The sequence below is a fragment of the Anguilla rostrata genome, chromosome 3 (genome assembly GCF_018555375.3).
Source record: "Anguilla rostrata isolate EN2019 chromosome 3, ASM1855537v3, whole genome shotgun sequence".
NCBI classification, from domain to species: domain Eukaryota; kingdom Metazoa; phylum Chordata; class Actinopteri; order Anguilliformes; family Anguillidae; genus Anguilla; species Anguilla rostrata.
In genome coordinates this window covers 17,860,635-17,879,285 of record NC_057935.1, presented here as the reverse complement: position 1 = coordinate 17,879,285, position 18,651 = coordinate 17,860,635, and the positions used below count along the sequence as shown (strand labels likewise).

The following is an 18,651-nucleotide window of genomic DNA, read 5'->3' as shown; positions in this document are numbered from 1 at the left end:
CAGAGAGAGAGAGACAGAGGGAGATAAAGAGAAACAGAAACAGAGACAAAGAGAGAGTCAGACAGAGGGAGAGAGACCTGCTCTCGCTCACCCTCTCTGGGTCAGCAGTTAGCCCTATGACGCACTTAAAGCAACAGTTAATGTTATACAGGAGCCCTCTTGGTCTAGCAAAGCATTCCATTACAGGCCTTTGCTCCACTAAACAGCTTTGTACCAGCTTAATTCCCCCTTATTTTCTCAAATTCATTTTAGAAAATTGCTCATGGGCAAAACCTGGGCGGAGGGGGGGGGGGGGGGGCTAAGCCAGAAAACAGATCAGCTATGTGTTATGGTGTACAGTGCTGCACAGCAACCTTGCTTTCTCTATGAAGCTCTCACAGGGGGGTGTTTGTGTCCATGGTGCTGTCTGAAAATTATCTGCCTGCTCTAATCGTCTGCAGCCAATGTAATCTGACAGGGAAGGTCTGTTTTCAAGCCAGACACCAGTCAATACACTGTAACTTCACATTCTCAGAACATGCCCACGAAGACTTGTCCCAACATCACTCGGATTACAGTATGTCACGAATTCAGCCACCACGTACTTTAAGATTATACTCCCATTTTAATCTTGACATATGTATCTCATTAGAAAAAGACAGAGAGCTTTTTTTTTTCTTTTTTTTTCAACACACATGTAATCATTTGGGTGTGGTGGTATCAGCTGTAATCTTGCTATGAGAAATAATAGTACCAGCAATGCTGATTCAGTACAGGATTGTAATTTTGATATTATCATTTGGGTGTTGAATATGACATAAGAGTGTGACACATGTGCTTCTAGAACTTATGCCATAAAGAATTCAGTCATATGCGATTACTTGTTATGACAGTGGCTATTAAGCATTGTGGCTCTCTGGTTATATAATGTATAATACTTTATTATTGCTGTTATAAATGTATATTAATGGCATGTATGCTTATGTGATAAAGTGCTATGACCATTTATGTCTTGCACATGAATGCATATGAAGGCTTTATAACTGCTACCAAATAACTACCAAAAGTGAAGTGTTACCAAATATATTGTAAATTGTATTTAGAATATATGACAATGTAGATGAGCTGAATCACTAATGTTTTAGAAATGCTTATAAATTCTGTGCTTTTTTATTACATAAAAGTTGGTTTACAAAGCAAGCAACTCTACTCAAGCAATAGACTTATGATTTAGGCACACATGCTGGTCAAAATTCTTGTGTTTACTTGTTTGCATAAAGCACTGGCTCAAAGTTTTATGTTCTTGTTTGATTCTGGCCCATATTCAGCATGGAAGAAGCTATCTCTAGCATGCCAAAACATGAATTTCTGTTCTTAATTAATCAGGTCAGCCTCTGGAACTGATCTTCCACTGTGATATCATTGTCTGTGACTAAGCGTATTTACTTAATGCTAGGAAACAGCATCTTTGAGCTCTCTCATGCCCCAGGCCTGTTGCACCACCCTTTTTTGTTTGGTTGGTTTTTGGTTTGGTTTTGGTTTTTTGGTATGTCAAGTACCCCAAGAATTGCACTTTCTGTTAAATAGAATAACCTTAGACGCAAAAAGTGTGAATTCTTTATTTTGCATTTGGGATGTATTCCTGGCAAGAGCGGCCAGGTAAATTAAGGCGAAGAAGAGCAATGGGAGCAGTCATTGTCTCATTTTCATTGAAATGGCCTCAAGCGAGACAAGGGTGGAGAAACGCAATCAAGAAGTAAAGAGAACAGTTTACATAACAGCTTGTGGTGATTTGAATGTATGAAGTCAATTTCAACTGCACAGTCACAACGAAACCACTGTGACTGTACCACCCGTCTTGACAGCAGCCTAACAGAGAAGTTCAGTGTCGTTCACCCTTAAGATTGCACCAACTTTCATGTGAGGAACAGACTGGGTAATGTATTTCTGTCAAACATATTTGAAGAGTGCTTTTAAAAACTTCATTATTCATCAAGGATGTATTAAAGTTAAATTTGTCTGCTGTTGCTTTCTTGTGGGGGGCTGTATGCATGAGGTTCTCTCTCTCTCTCTCTCTCTCTTTCTCTCTCTCTCTCTCTCTCTCTCTCTCCCTCTCCCTCCTAACAGGGGGGTTTGTACTGTTTACAGTAAGTTCTGTGTCAGTACTGGGGAGCGTAGAAAATCAGTGGGAGGTTGAGGCGGAGGAGATCTAGGGTATTTTTCAGATTCACTTTGGGGATCCCAGACTGCCCTAAATAATTCATCTGTGGCTGATCTGTGAGCCAGAGGTAATCCCCTCTCCCCCTTCTGCCTACTCAGCCTGATTCAGCCTATGTCTTTTACCTCAATCTTTCTCTGTCTAACACTGCTGTCACCCACACATCACCCACCTCTTCCCCTCCCCCCCCCCCCTTACACTTACACACACCCCTGCCCTGCACGCACTAACACACACTTTTACCAGCGCACACTCAAAAACATTCTCCCCTCGCTTCTCTTAGACTGTAGGCGAGCACAGTCTTTCAAACAAACCACAATGCCCCCACAAACAGGTACTGTGGGGGAGTTTGTGAGAGTTTGTTTATTGGTTGTGTAATGTCGCATTTGTCATCACAGTTTTTTTGGTTCATGGTATTTGTTGCACACTTGTGGTTCATCTTTCCCACGTCACTTGAATAGCTGACAGAAGCCATGGATTTGGAGCTCGGTGTCAACATTCTCAGCTCAGACCACAATGCATTTCTTATTGTGTCACGGAAGTCGTAAACTAAATTTCTCCTTTGTTAGTTATTTTCTGAACTAACAAACAGAACAGTATGCGCCAGATGATGCAATGTGTGATAGAAGAAGCAAAATTTGATAGAACGCACAGTGTGTGATAGAAGACAGTGTGGGATGGAACACAGTGTGTGACAGAAGACAAAGTATTTGTGAGCTGCTACATCATGGAACTCTGAGGCAGAGCCCTCATCAGCAAGCAGCAATGGAGGGCAGAAAAGCGTGCTCATGGAGCAGGATGTCTGTGCAAGACAGAACAGGCAAGTGACTTCACCAAAACTGGCCACATATTTCAACCTGGCATGGGCAGCCAGATTAATTATTGTATGTGTGAATACGTTCACCTCAACTCTTCCAATTTGAATTGAAAGTCAAGTTCTTGAATTTTCCCACAAACACATGACCCACTTAACAAGCTTAATGACCCACCCCTTCTTAAAATGTAGGCTAAGATGTGTTCAAATGTGAAGTTTAAAATATGTTAAAACAACTGTCAGTCCTATGCATGTGATTAGTGAAGTATTTAATATGACTGCTGTAAAATACAGCAACTTTTTTCCCCTCATCTATTCCAATGTATCTATCAATGTACCCCTGTCTAGACCAACAAGTGAATCCCAAGCCAAAGCCCAGGAGGATTTTTTTTTTACAATGTTGCCTTTACAAGTCATATCTGTGAATTCAGAGAATCATATCTTTTCATCTGCTTAAAAGGGATTGCTGATATCCTTTGAATATTTTTATGAAAAGTGTCAGTGAGATTCCAGTTCTAAATTCAAGGGTCAATTCAATTGGAATGTTTAAGAAGTTTTTTTATTCAAATAAATAGCAACATAAATAAAACCATCATACACGCACCAACATCTTGCACACATACTTCAGTCAACTTGCATATCAGAACAATAAAAAAATGACATTTTTCACAGAACCACATGAAAACGACAAGCTTTAGTGTTTCTGACAGTTGTTCATCAGTCAAAACAGGGCGGACGGACAGACAATTCTAAATCCCACGAGTGAAAGATACAAATCTCAGATGAGAAATATCATATTTCATAATAAAGTGCATTTCTTAAAACAGCGATTTAAAATAAAATATTACAACGGGGGGTCTGTCTGACCTCTGGCCACAAGGCTGGAAATGGTTGTTTATTCTGCCTTTTCTGTGTGCTTCTTCAGTTCTCTGGACTTGCCTGAGAACAGCTGTAACTTGTCCCAGGCCTGGACTACCTTTCTGCTTCTTCATACTCATTATTATCATTGGATCTTGTTCAGAAGGCACAAGCAGTAGAGGTGAGCCCGGTCAAGCTGACGCAAAATGCTTTTCTTTTCTCTTTGAAAAAACCTGATGAAATTTATCATGGAAGACTTAATAAATAAAAACCGCCACTGGAAAGACTCTAGTTCAATAATAGTAACAGGTCATTATTGTTAGGAGATGACAAAAATAATTTTTTTAAAACTACGATGGTACATGAGAGGAGAATCATTTGAAAATAAAAGGTGGCCTTGCGAAAATGACTTGTCTCGTCAAATAAACAACAAATACGTCCAGCAACACTGACTGCTTCAAAATGAATTATTTAAAACAATTACATAGTAAGAAGTCCAGCAAGGTTCTATTGCTAAGAGTCAACTCTTAAAACAAAAGACAAAAGGGTTTAAAAAAAAAAAAAACAACCATTGTCTTTCAGAGAGCCACAACTCCCACTTGATCCCCCAAGAAGAGTCTATCCTCACTCTTGGTCTAGTACTGAAAGTGGCGTAATAAACCATCCCTGTTTCCACATCTTCATACAGCATGTTAAGTCTGTACAATAAATGTGCTACAAGCAGCATTTTGGTGCTTCTTCAGATCATTTCTCTTTGGCTTACTCTAATACTGCCATTTTGCTACAAAGCCAGCTAAGACACGAAGGCAAACTGTGTCATTGAGAAAGTAGCTGGAAATTGTCTGGGATGACAAGTACCTCTTCCTACAGTTGTTCCTTTATATAATCATAATAATAATAATAATAATAATTCCTGTCAGCATATTAGAATTAATCAAGTACAATCATACAAAAAATGCAACAACAAAAAAAAAAAGAACACAAGCTCAAAGAACTTGCCAATAGTTTCCTATAATCTTTTTTTTTTCTCTTGGTTTTTCAATTTCAATATGAAATATTGCACACATCCCAAAATCTTTGTTCTCTCTGCGATAAAAGACTGCTTCTGCCAATAGGTACCCCACAAAAAAAAGGAAAATGGGGGGCACAAGGGGGGAAGGGAATTCAAATAAGCTTGCGTGTCCTTACTGCTGCCGAAAATCATAAAATAAGCTATTGATTATTACACAACGCCACCTGAAAGTATGTTGCCTTATCACATGAGAAATCATTCAATTTGTTCTTTATGAAGCAGCAACAGCAGATGAAAAGAAAAGTTTCTGAGGTTTGTAAACTACGCGGCCTGGAACGCAAGACTGAATTACGCCAGAACAAAAAGCACACCAAGACCACATGGAGGAGGTAGTGATATGATGACAAAAAAATAATAAATACTCTGCTGAAAAACTAGGCTCAAGAAGTGTCAAAGGTCATAGCCATGACAATTATGCATCTTACAGCCATGAAAAGAAAGAGACACAGACCAGGAGTAACAGCAAAAAACACATATGCATATATCTGTGTGAAAATAAAATCAGGAAAAAAAACAATAATAAAACTATAGCTGGTGCCATGGTAATTTCTAAATTCAGTTACGGTGAACAGGAAAAAAAAAACACATAGTATAATATAACTCCAATGGTACCTAGCGTAAGAAAGATGTGAAGCTCTGTTGTTAGCTTTTAAAATTAAACCCCGTTATTACCTGTTGTGCTTTCATTAGCAAGCTAGCATACCCTTTCTGCCGTACCGCTGTTTTTCTTTATTCTTGAGCAGCAGTAGCTTAATTTTTGTCTTGTTAGCTTCGGTAATAAAAAAGTAATTGCAATAGCTTTAGTTACTAAAAGGCTGCTAATAATTTCTCTACTTTCTGAATGGAAGTTTTGGTAACCCTGGATACTGCATGTTTTCAAGACTATACTGTAAATAAGGAGGAGGGGCACGAAAACAAAACAAGCTTTGGTCTTTTCTAAAAACAAAAGAACAAACAAAGATCTGTTCAAAGGACAGAAGAGTTTGGGGTCTCATTTATAAAACATTTGTACGCAAGGATTTGATTCTAAATTCAAGAGATGTCATCTTAAGAGAAAATTACTGCACAAATTAAGATTTATAAAACTTGGAACTGTCGTCAAACTATGTAACGGTGCTGCAGGATCAACATTTTTTTTTGTTGAGAATACTTTGCTAATACTTTCACACATGGAGATGTGTAGACTATTAGACCACGCACACACCTGATTTTTGTAATAAGCACTGTGAGATGCAATATTGTTAAGCAGGCTATTGCAGCCATGTGTGTAGGTTTTGGGGAAGACAGGAAGACATGTCACTGCCAATACTTTCATATGAATTGGTCCCTAGACCAGCTAGCATGCTTGCGAAACTTGACATTTCACTACCTGAGACCAGGTGGTCCAGCAGTGAGTCTCCCCCAAAGTAGAAATGAACCCCACACCTATGATCGCAGCACTTGTGGTTAACATTATCAAGTGTGCAAACCTTTATGAAAAATATAACAGCCAAATAATAATAATAATAATAATATTATTATTATTATTATTATTATTATTATTATTATTATTATTATTAATAGTTTAAAGCTTAAAATCAATGAACAATTGAAATATACAAAATCAAAATATGAAGAAAAAATGGCTATATTATATTAATTTTATATCATGCAACAATGATGTTGCAGAGACCGTAGAGCAGAACACCTGAACATATATATTTGATGGCGTGGGTGTAGTTGATAAGCTTGTTCCTACGCGTACAATTTTAGGATGATTTCTGATTTATAAATGGGTCATGCGTCGGAACATTTATTGTGTGTATGGACAATTTATAAATCGTTTGTAGGAACATTTTAGGAAACGATTGTAAGCCCACATTTAGGAAAGAGTTCCAAGATGATTTTTATAAATGAGGCCCCTGGTCCTTGTCAGTAAACTCTTTTTTTTTTCCGGAAAACTAGGCCCTTCCTACATTGATACACTTTTTGTAAAAACAAAGAGAAGGGAATAAGCCTGTTTTTTTTCTGACCGTGTCAAGTGTGTATCCAGTAGACTGCCAGTTCTTCATTTTTCAAGTGAGGCCAGTAACTCGCACTGTCCTGTGACAAGAGGCAGAGCCTCCGGTAGACCTCTGTCCCAGCCCAGTATTGCTTTTCTGAGGACATGGCGAGGGTTGAGGGCCCACAAAGGATTTTTGTTATTGCTTGTTTTGGACAATGCATGCACTGCACGTACGCACAGACATGAATGTGGTTCACACGTACGGTTTAAGGATTTCTCACTTGTTGTTTTTTTTGTTTTTTTTGCTTAGCTTGTACTTCACACAGCTACCGTAAACGCCGAATTCACACCGTCAAGACACACCGCACCGCAGGCTTAAATTTTTGTGTTTTTGTCTGGTGCTGCTGTTGGCAATCCGGCCTGAATACAACGTCTTCTGTCTGTCGTCTTTCCCACTGCTGGCAAAGAATAGGCTCAGCGAAGGAACTGCAAGTCCCTTAGGAATGAAACAGGAGTTCTGTTTTGTGTGTTTTGGGTTTGTTTCTCTTTTACTAGCTCTCGCTCTCTCTCTCTCTCACTCACTCTTTCTCTCTTCTACCGAACCATCACACAGCTGTTGAGTTTCTGTTGTCCTGTGGAGGGGGGGCCCAGCTCCTGCATGTCCGAGTCTCTAACGGGGATGGCAGCTGCCCCCCAGCTGCTTTGGTTGTGGGGCAGGAAGGAGAAGTGAGGCAGGGGCTGGGGCTGGGGGTGGAGCTGGGGCTGGGGGCTGATGTGCAGGCGGGCCTCCAGCAGATGCGCTGCCGTGGTGACGGTAGACAGAGTGCAGGCCGGGGAGAAAAAGAAGGAGGAGGAGGAGCAGGAGGAGGATGAAGGTGAATGCTGCCAGGTGGTGTGCTGCAGGCCGAGCGGGGCCAGGCCTTGGGCCGGGGCCTGCTGGGGTTCGGCCAGGAAGAGGGAGGGGCCGGCAGGGGGCTCGGCGAACAGGGAGGCCGCCGAAAAGAGACCGGAGGACGGGGACGAGGGCTGATGCGTCTGTGTCTGCGGCTGTGGCTGGTGCTGCATCTGAAGCATCCTGCGCAGACAGAGGGAACCGACACGGGGTCACACACCCGAATTTGCATGGGTAGAGGAAACACCCTCCCCACCAATAAAGAACCCCCAAAGAAACTGACTGCAGATACAAAGAGAAGCCTCTTCTTACCTCTGCTGGTGAAGCACCTCCTCCAGGAGGCTCCTCCCATCCCGGGGGCCCGAGGAGGTGTGGAGGCCAGAGGGGGCACAGAGTACCGGACCCAGGGAGCCACGGCTGCCCCTGGGGCAGGGGGCCGGGGGGCACGCCTGCCTGGCCAGCCCTTTGATCTTGTTCAGGCCCAGGAGGCCCTTGGTGCGAGTGTTCTTCCTCAGCTGCTGACGGAAAGCCTTCAGACCTGGGGAGGCGGAAAGAGAGAGAGAGGCAGAGAGAGGGAGAGAAAGAGAAAGAGGGAGAGAGTGAGTTTAAAGTCAGGGTGATTGATCTTCGCTTCACTCTGCTTTTCTACTCCTGACATATGAAGCTGATTAAATTAGTGTCCCGCCACCCTTGTTCTCCCTCCCTAACTTGAGAGATTAACCCTACTGAACTGTCATCCCCTCAGAGCCCCCCAGCCGGACCGCACTGTACCTTGCGTGAGGGAGGTGTCGGAAGCCCGCCGACCCTCCTGGAAGTTGGCCCCGGGCAGGCTGCCCCGAGCTTGGAGCAGCAGGGTGGAGGACTGGGTGAGGGGAGTCCCAACGGGGGCCAAAGTGCCAGGACCCGCTGTGGCGGCCAGGAAGGCCTCCCCAGGGGTGAAGAGGGCCGGGCTGGCGGTGGAGGATGAGGACTTCAAGCAGCTGTCTGAGGAAGCTCCATCAGAGGGGCTGACTGAGGACACCACGATACCTGGGTGGGGGGAGTAGGGAGTTTAGGAACAACCGGAAAGCAGGATCTTTCTGGTGGAATATCATCCACACTGTAGCTTTGTAGCCATGTAACATTATCTAGACTGTAGGTTGTAATGTGTGTGTGTGTGTGTGTCTGAGTCTACGTCTGCGTGTGTTTGTGTGTGTGTGTGTGTGTGTGGTACCCTGTGTGGGTGTGTCTGTGTCTGTGTCTATGTGTGTGTGTGCGTGAGGTACCATGTGTGTGTGTGCATGTACGTGCAGGCAAAAGTGTGTGTCATACTCACAGGGAGGGCTGCACTGGTGGAAGCGAGCGGAGACCTCAGCCAGGGTGTGTCGCCGGGAGGTGTTGCCCTGCAGGCTGTGGGGGGAAACGGCCTGCAGCCCCTCCTCTTCCTCCAGGTCGTGGGGTCGGACCTCCTCGCTGATGGTGGTCTCCAGCAGGCTGTTGGGCGAGATGGAGCGGTTCTGCAGCAGCCCGTTCAGGCTGGCCTCCACCGGAAAGACCACGCGCTGGGGAGGGAAGGGAAGCTCACATTAGCCAGGCCTCTCACAGGGAGGGGGGCACACAGCTGGGAGGTAGGGGGGCTGGCTGCAAATTTTGAAGGAATCAATCAATCCTCATACACTGTCGGAATGCATTCTGGGGGAGATTGTCAACATGCGTGTGTGTGTGCATGTGTGTGTGTGTCTGTGTGTGTGAGCGTGTGCATGTGCGTTCGCTCACCTGAAACAATCCTCCAGACTCGCACTCCATCTCGGAATGTACAGGGGCGCAGTGCTTAGCTGGGAAGGGAAAGGCGGTCCTGAAGCCGTCGGTGCACTCCATGGTCACCTGGGGCAGGGACAGGGAACAGCCGGACGTCAGAGCCCATTCCGAAGAGCAGCGGTGGCTGACCGCGAACGTGCGGGCGGGGGGCGGCGCTCACCTCCGGGACGGCCGAGTCGGACGTGCGCCGGGGCCACTGGGCCCAGCCCCCACACTGCCGGCTCAGCTGGTGGCCCCGGTGCTCCTTCACTCTCTCCAGCAGCAGGTAGTAGATGGCGGAGAAATGGTTGTAGCTGCTGTTCTGTAGAGACTGGAATGACATACAGGATGGGGGCCATCAGTTTTACAATCTCTCTTTTTTTTAAAACATGGTGCAGCCTAGGAACTAATCTCCTCGAAGGGGGGCTTTAGAAACTAAACAAGCAACTTCCAAAGAGCCTTTAGAGACACCTTATCTCATACACCAGCTAAATCTCTTGACACAGGGACTTTATAAAGACCAGACTGTAAAGGAGACCCCTTTTGGCTACAGTGCTGGTATGGCTGCTGTGGTGACTCCGCCTCTCCCCCCTCACCTCAATGGTCCTCTGCCGGTCAATGCCCAGCGTCTGCATGATGCTGAGAACAGGCTCGTTGTAGTCTCCCAGGTTGGAGTTGTAGTCGGTGATGGAGAGGGAGAGGGAGAGTGCCTGGCGGGGGGCCGAGGGGTCGGCCAGCATCCAGCGGTGCTGCTTGATCTGGGCTATGGATATGCGCTTGGCGGGGTCCACCACCAGCATCTTCCGGATCAGGTTCTCGCAGTCTGCAAGGAGGCAAAAAGCAGGTTGGGTTTCAGCTTAAGGGGAAGACCTTGGCGCGCTGCTGCTTTGAGTGAGAGGAAAGATGCTGACTTTGACACAAGGAAAGACTGCCTTTCTTTCTGGAGTTTCAGGTCATTCGATGGGTCAGCTGGGTGTGCATGTGTGTGTATAATTCCGCAATGTGAGAGAGATGATGGGGTCTCCCGTGCGTACCTTGGGACATGAAGAAGGGGATTCGGAAGCGGCCCTCGGTGACCCTCTGGCGGAGCGCGGGAAGGCTGGCCCCATCGAAGGGCAGGGAGCCACACACCAGCACATACAGCACCACCCCGAGACTCTGAGGAGATGAACCAGTCCAAAAATCAACCATCTCTTCTAAATCCCCTCCATCTCCACTCATCATTATCCCATTCCCCACCAACAGTACATCACTAAGCAGAGACCCGACATGTTTAACAGCTTCTCGGACCTTACCCAAATATCCAACTGCGGCCCTTCGTACTCCTTCCCCTCGAAGACCTCTGGAGCCGCATAAGGGGGACTCCCGCACCAGGTAGACAGCGCCTCACCCGAATTGTAGAAGTTCCCAAAGCCAAAGTCTAGGGGTGGGAGGAGTTGGAAAGAGGCAGGAAAAACATGGAAACATTTTTTAAATGGCAGTTCCTGACACTCTGACAGTTTAGGCACTGTAACATGCCATAGTTTAAAAGCCTGGAAGACACTGGCCTGTCTGCCTACCTGCCAGTTTGATGTTCATGTTGGCATCCAGCAGAAGGTTCTCGGTCTTCAGGTCCCTGTGTACAATATGGTGCCTGTGGCAGTAGTCAACGGCTGTCAGGATCTGCCAGAACTTCTTCCGTGCCTCTCCTTCACTCATTCTCCCATTGGAGGTCAGATAATCTGCATTTGAGGAGGGGAACAAATGGGATTCCTGTCAATTTATACAACACTCGAGGCAGAGAGAAGCCAATCAGGATCTCTGTCATTTGGCCATTTTGTGGTCAGACGAATTCAAATGGTTTCTGCAAATCCAAATTCATTTTACTTGGCTCTTACTATCTCCAAAGCCTTAAAAAAATAAACGTTTGGTAGGAGAGTGAGATTGAATGCCCAGAAAATATCACCCAAAATATTTCACTGGCCTAAGTTGCACCTGTTACTACATCCCCTGCACAATTCAGGCAGTGATCCACCCGACTCCTTGGCAGAAAATGCTATTAAAACGATGGGAAACCAGGAGCTTCAACTCACCGAACATCTCTCCATTCTTTGCATACTCCGTCACAATGTACAGCATGTCTTTGGTCTCCATGACCTGAAAGGCACAAAATAAAGAAAATCTGTCAGTTTTTTTTTTTAAATCAGAAGCGTATTTTCACAGCTAGACTCGAACGTTGCTACACAATGCTGACCGCCTGTCATTACGATACTCATTTGTATTTTTTCTCTCTTCCTGCTGAAATAGCTTCCTGTTTGTACCATAAGCTTAATATCACTCATGCGATGAGCTGAGTCTTCCACAAAATGGGTTATTACACAACAGCATCCACAAGCCAGATGCTGTACTCAACTTATTTATAGTAGGACATGAATACAAGCCCACAGGCCCACACAGCTCATCCAAACTATTGTTCCTTTTTTAACGACACTGCCCCGGGCTTCCCATTATTGGCCACTCTGACATCCTCTTCCAGGGAAATGCTAACAAAACAAGACCTCACTGGCCGGAAGTTTCCGGAACATCATTCCAGAACCGGAAATTTGGTGGTGCCAAGAGAGTTGTTAACATTTTCCCTGGAATTTCCCAGCAAGAGTGAAACTTTCTTACGACCCACACCGAGCCCATTATGGGAAAAAACACACATGTCTGAATGCAAAGGGGGTATAACAGCTGCAGGCCATTTCTGAGGAAACGGTAGGAATGGAAGATCCGGGACTGGACGGAACCATTTCTTTTTTTGGAGGGTATTTTTTATTTTTTTGCATAGGCTTGGAAAGCACGCATTGACTAATGAATCCAGCCTGCGTCACAGTTAGGATTGAAGTCTGATACAATGACTGCCTTTCCAAGAATAACAGATTAATTGTTGCCACGTTAGTTTTATAAAAGCTCCCTCCCCCCAGTCTCAAATACAGCAATAACGGCAGAAAGGCAAGGCGGTTCAACAAGGACTTCTCAGAATAATTATCTCTCTCCAGACTTCAAAGCCACATCAAATAAAAGAGCTGTGTGGACAAAGAAACGGAGAGCTTATTGTTTTGGTTTAGGGGGTCACTGGCTCCCTATTTCTCCTTTACAAAGGTTTCAGTTAATCAGCTTGCCATAACGCAGCAGAGAGCCCTCCCTGACTGATGTTAATTTACTGTGTTATTGGAAAAAAAGGTCAAGGGGGTTAACCTGTGGTTTGCTGCTTTGCTTTCCCCCCAATTCCTGAAATCCCCCCAGGAGAGCAAGAGAACTGTGCGTGACTGAAAATAAGGCCATGCTGGGTGGGAAACATATGCCTGAGACAAACGACTTGACCTTGTGTGGCCCAAGGTCACAGTGTCTGAAACTAGAGAGAGAGAGAACGAGAGAGAGATTTTGCCACAGGGGGCTCAGGCAGACAGAGATACCAGCATGAAAAAAATAATGCCATAGTTGCAGGAATCCAAGTACCTTTCACATAAGATAGTGTGCTTTGATAGTCAAATCTTTAGCTGAAGCAAAAGCACAAGTGTTGATGAAACAACAGTGTTAATTTTCCCTGGATTCCTTGACATGTTGTCAAGGGTATTATCCAGCAGCAAAGGTGATCTGGTCTACTGCAGAAGCAGCACCCGTTACACTGTTAGTCCTCCCACTAACTTTTTTTTACAGGGGCCATTACCATTAGGAAAAACAAAATTAATGTACCTTGATACAACTAAATTTGCTTAAATTAACATCTGGGAACACATAATTAAGCCTTTGATTGCTTTGTTAACTTCAAACTCAATTTGAGAGTCCGTTTTCTGAGATCAGTGCTATCAAGCATTTTCCCATGCCCCCACACATGAAGCCTTTTGCACCAGTTCTAATCTATGCTTATTTCCAGTATTTCACTTGTTTAGGGCCAATTTTGCATTCTCAGCACTCAGAGTATTAAATTGATGAAAAACAGATAATTCCAAAATGCAAAAAAACAAAGACAAAATATGGAAGGGGCAAGAAATACTCCCAAATACCTGCTCATTGTTATAATTCTTAGGCAAAAATCGGATTAATTCCTTTACAATTCAAGGGAACTGGAGAGCAGGACATTATGAGCAGGCCTTCACGTGATTGGTCAAGCACATTGCATTGACTCGTGACTAATTTGAGTTGAGCCTTCTGACTAATAATTCCCGGCTCATCCCTGATCACTGATGGTCTGTGTCTTACACAGAAATCCAGGGAGAGGTCAAAAGGGATTGCGCTAATAGTTCTTAAATTATAGAACATCCCAGGACAACATACCAAGATGACTACCAAGCTTGCAAAAGACAGACACCTTTCACAGAAAGCACGCGCAATTGCTCTGTTGCAACTACTTCTGGTCTAATTCGTCAGAACCGGATTAATCCATGGAAGAAACGCTGCGCTGCCTATGCCTGTTTTAACGCTTTTTGAAACCGAAACTGTCAGCAGGTTCATTAACCCCGGACTTGCATTCAATGAATAGCAACTCCGTGGACGACGAGAATACGAGACAAGCTTTCCTGTAGGCTACGTCCCGAGCGGAGCCTCTATATCTATTTTTTTCCATACATTTTCCCTGTAACTCGTGTGGTGGACAGAAACGTACAGTAAAATAAACGTAGAGCAAAACCTCACCTGATAAAGCTTGATGATGTGGGGGTGGTTGAGGAGTTTCATTATCTGAACCTCTCTGTAGATCTTCTCCAGGTTTGAGGAGTTTAGTCTCGTCTTGTCAATGATTTTGATTGCGACCTGCGTGTGATCGGACAAGACAAGTCAATTATTCAGTCTACGTCATGTGGTTTTTAATGTTGCAATTTTTTAAATAACAATATTGCTAAACATTTACCCCCTTAAAGTAAATGCCAGAACAACGTAATGAAGCACAAAAAAGCAAACAATACGAACTAATGTGTAATAGACAAACAGTGGAATTATTTAAAACGCACAAGAAAGAAAATGCAAAGTGAACGTATACCTGTGTTTTTGTGACTTTGTGCCTAGCCAGTTTGACTACGGCGAAGTTTCCTTTCCCCAGCGTCCGTATAATCTCATAGAAGCCGACCTGCAGCGGCCTGCCGTGTGGTGGACTCGACTGAGACCCTGGGCCGACTTCCGACATGATCACCATGATGGTAGAATGTTCTTTTGTCTACGTATTCCAGCTGGATCAGTTTGTTTTGTTTAATTGTTTACGCCTGCGTAAAACAAGAAGTAACGTTAATTCCGTTTTGTGGGTGGCCAATTATTATTATTATTATTATTATTATTATTATTATTATCGTTAAATTATTTAATAGCTTATTATATTTAATTTCACTCTATACTAAATAAAACACACTAACGACGACAACGAATTGCGATGATAGATCCAATTCCGTAATAGAAATATTAAACAGATATTCTCGTGTAATGCTGTAGTTTACCAAATAGGCTACTGAAATTTATATTTAAAAATATTCTTTAGTGCTTTAAAGTTCCTGTGTTTGTCTTAGTAAAACAGATCAAATATTTAAAAAACTTTAAAGCTTGTGCACTATTGTATTGTAAGTGAAAGCTGAAGTACAAAAAAACATTTCCCGAATTTGACTTGTAATTTTTTTGAGAGAGAGAGATTCATTTTGATTACACTCCCTAATTACCCACAATAGACATAAATATTAAGAATCATTAAGTCTGATGTCACGCATTCCCTCAGCTCCGAGCAGTTGTAGCAACATTGAACTTACCTTAGCGGGCATGTGGACACGAGCTTCTTCTACTCTTGCTTTTTAATTTTCTTCAGTTCATATAACAGCGATTCCATGTGAAAATGTATTTTAAAACAGAACGTTTTGTATTAAAGGTGACTTTGACGGGTTTACAGTGATAATGAACGTTTTATGAGCAAACCTTTAAAAAAAATAAAACTATTTACAATGCATCCCGTCTCCCTACATCGTGTTCAGCACTTACTGTGCGTTCTGCTGGCATGCAGGGAGCTACAGTCTGATACTCTGCTGGGGAACTCCACCCCTCCTCTCTTCCATAACAAATTGATACCTACCTCATTAACGTCACATTCGCGTCAGAGCTTCTAGCAGGGCGCAAGGCCGGGCGAGCGCGCAAGGCACAAGTTGCCGGGCAACACTGCGGCTCTGCCTGCTCTGACGCGAGTGCTGATGGAGCCGTTGCTTGGAGATGAAGACGATGACGCCAATCCCAGAGATGTGTCACCACGTGATTTTTCCTCTCAAGCTGTTATTGTTGTGTGCTCGGCCCATGCCTGCTCCTCCTGCTGGAAGGCATTTGGCAGTTGCAAAAAGCGTTTGCTCCGGGTTTCTTGCTTTGCTGTTTTAACCGTTTGAAGCAGCTGCGAGGTTAAGGGCGACGTGGACTTCGGATTCGCAGCTAGCTAGTGTGAATACTGTGCGCCCTTGACTTGAAATGTGAGACCACTGTTATACCTCTCTGTGTATTAGTCGCGTGCCTATACCCGTACTTCTGTATTGTCTGCAGGCTTTTCATTTCCTGGCTGTGAGGTATTTTTTTAGCATAATGTATAATTATGTTTTGAACATATTTTGATGCATTTCGTTTTAGATGCAGACTTTGTAGACTTCTGCTGAGTGCAAAGATATTGCCACTTTTTCCATCTCCCCAAAATGTACTGTGGTATTTGTCAATGGTGCGAGTATATATTTTTTAACAATTTATTATTGGCATTGCTTTGCCCTTGGGGCAGTCTTTTCCATCATTGGATGTTCAAAAGTCCCTAAGCTGGTATTCACCCTGATCCATGGACATATTCACGCCAGTAGAATATCATTAACCTAGCATAGGTGCTATTAGTGATATTTGACAATGCACTAAGCACGTATGCAGTATTTTGAAATCATGCACATTCCTTGTACAATTGCCAGACCGCAGAGTGTTACGGTTGTCCTACAAATTGCTCCACCCCCTTTGCTTCTCCGCAGGGACAGTAGAAATTACAATGCATTTCATTCGCTCTGACCTCCCAATTATCTCCCATCAATATCAATTTACAGACTCCTCATGCACGTCACCACCACGTACACACAAACAAAGGATTCTGGGGCTGTTTCTGTTTTCCAGACGGGGGAGAGTATGTTTACACACCGGGGACAAATAAGCACATTTTTATTACCCTCCCCACCCCCAGTTTTAATAATCCAGAGTGACTTCCCCCTCCTCCATTGCTGTAAGATGAACTGACACCACTAGTGAAAAAAATCACTTGTGAAAGCAATGTAGCAAATTGTGAAGTTTGCTTACTATCTGAAATTATCACATGTAGCATGCAGGGACTCCACTTCTAGAATTGTTTTCTTTATTGATGGAGTATGGTGGCACGATGGTGCAGTGGTTAGCACTGTTACCTCTCAAGAAGGAGGTATCGGGTTTGAAGCTTAGCCGGGTGGATGTTTCTCTCTACGTGGTTTTTGCATGTTCTCCCCATGTTCACATGGGTATACTCCTGCCATTGCAAGGTCCTAGCATCAGAACTGGAGTTGGTCCTGGGGCATTGCAATGTGAGTGCCCACTGCTCCTAAGTAACTAGGATGGGTCAAATGCAGGGGACAAATTACCCCAGAGGGTTCAATTAAGTGTCTTAAACCAAAAAGAAAAATAAGAAACAGCATCAATGCAATAACTTTCAAATTTTTCAACGGAATGATACCATATAAATCAATTTTTACAATAAAAATGTAGGCATATATAATGAGTTTGTCCTCAAAATGGCTGACGTCACCTCAGATTGTCCTGTGATTTGATGACCTGTCCTGTGGAAAACTGAGTAAACTTTTAAATTGTACAGAAGGAAAGGGGAATGGGTTATTCACATGACATGGCATGGTCAGACCCAGATTTCTCAATTCAAGCACTGTGACTGCAGCAAGATCATGAGAGGTTTGTAATAGCAGTCACATGGGGAGGAACCAACACACACACACACACACACATACATATATAGATAGATAGAGAAGGTATATGAGTAAGTATATGCTTTACCACAAAAAAAGGGAAGAGGTCAGCCCACATTCGTGGATTGGTTCTTTTTATGAGAAGAACGCAAATGGCAATGTAAAGCACCTGCCCCTCGCTGAAAAAGTCAAGCAGCCTCATCTGACCCCATCGCCTCCGCGCAAGTTTAAAACTCCAGTGTTAAAGGTCGCGCCTGGCTGTCAGGAAGAGAGAGGCTGCTCTTATTAATCTAGCATCTCTTCAGACACGCCTCTCCATGGTGTGCTTTTCCTCTGTAGGGGGAACGCACACAAAAAAAAAATAATAAAGGCAGCCCTGTAAAAATGCCTGGTCATGTGTGTCGGAAAAGTGAGGTTATTCTGTTTGGGTTTTTGTATTTTGAACAGTTGGTAAAAATGAACAGGTGCTCTGGACCAAGTTTACACAGCTCAAAGATGAAAGGAACACAACCGAGACAGGGCATTGTGCAGTTGTGTCACATGAGGAGTGGTCGTATCTAGTTCTTGTGGCTCCATTCTGACCTCAGTGTGAATCAAATGGCATGCACTAGCTTATTAGCCTCACGGCTACAGTTTCCACCAAGTCACTGCAAGGAAACAGGTTCAAGACGAAAAGGCCTCAAGCCTCATTTTATTTATCGATTAAACAAGGTGAAAAGGTTTGAAAGCATCAACTTTAGAAAATTGAACAGAAGTCCTTAAGTCCTTCGGGTCTGTCTCATGATATACAAGCCTTTTAACTTTTGCATTGTGAAATTTTTGAAAGTTTCCTGTCCTGAGTGTGTAGAAGAAAATGTCATGAGAAGGGAAATAGGAACATTGCAAAATTGAGAGACCAGTTGGGACAAGGTAGGAAGACAAATATACTACAGGGGGAAAATAGTTATACCAATGTTTTGTAACTACAAACCTGAAAAACATTACCTAGTGCATAGCATTTAAGTTTGCAGAAATGAAAGTAGAAGACAAAGTTCTGTTTAAATGGTACTATGGTACTATAATAGGAAAATCTGTCTGATGTACCATTATTTTCAATACCATTATTTTCA

At 43.7% G+C, this 18,651-nt stretch overlaps 1 protein-coding gene across 1 annotated transcript; it reads right to left on the bottom strand.

The window, feature by feature from the left end:
* Nucleotides 1-3,554: 3,554 nt before the first annotated feature.
* Nucleotides 3,555-15,635, bottom strand: sik1 (salt-inducible kinase 1). Its single transcript, XM_064326568.1, has 14 exons — nt 15,344-15,635; nt 14,593-14,812; nt 14,250-14,366; nt 11,666-11,729; nt 11,153-11,314; nt 10,889-11,013; nt 10,628-10,751; nt 10,190-10,416; nt 9,775-9,924; nt 9,573-9,680; nt 9,133-9,358; nt 8,589-8,846; nt 8,130-8,355; nt 3,555-8,000 (listed from the first exon to the last, which is right to left on the bottom strand). Exons 2-14 carry the CDS (start codon nt 14,743-14,745, stop codon nt 7,520-7,522), a joined length of 2,421 nt encoding a protein of 806 aa, XP_064182638.1. The 5' UTR covers nt 14,746-14,812; nt 15,344-15,635; the 3' UTR covers nt 3,555-7,519.
* Nucleotides 15,636-18,651: the final 3,016 nt, after the last annotated feature.

Excerpts from the sequence above, each read along its gene's own strand:
- sik1 (XM_064326568.1), bottom strand. The coding sequence starts at position 14,745 with ATGGTGATCATGTCGGAAGTCGGCCCAGGGTCTCAGTCGAGTCCACCA. Across the intron at positions 11,730-14,249 it reads ACATCATCAAGCTTTATCAG|GTCATGGAGACCAAAGACAT; the intron begins GTGAGGTTTTGC and ends TGTGCCTTTCAG. Across the intron at positions 9,681-9,774 it reads CCGACTCGGCCGTCCCGGAG|GTGACCATGGAGTGCACCGA; the intron begins GTGAGCGCCGCC and ends TCCCTGCCCCAG.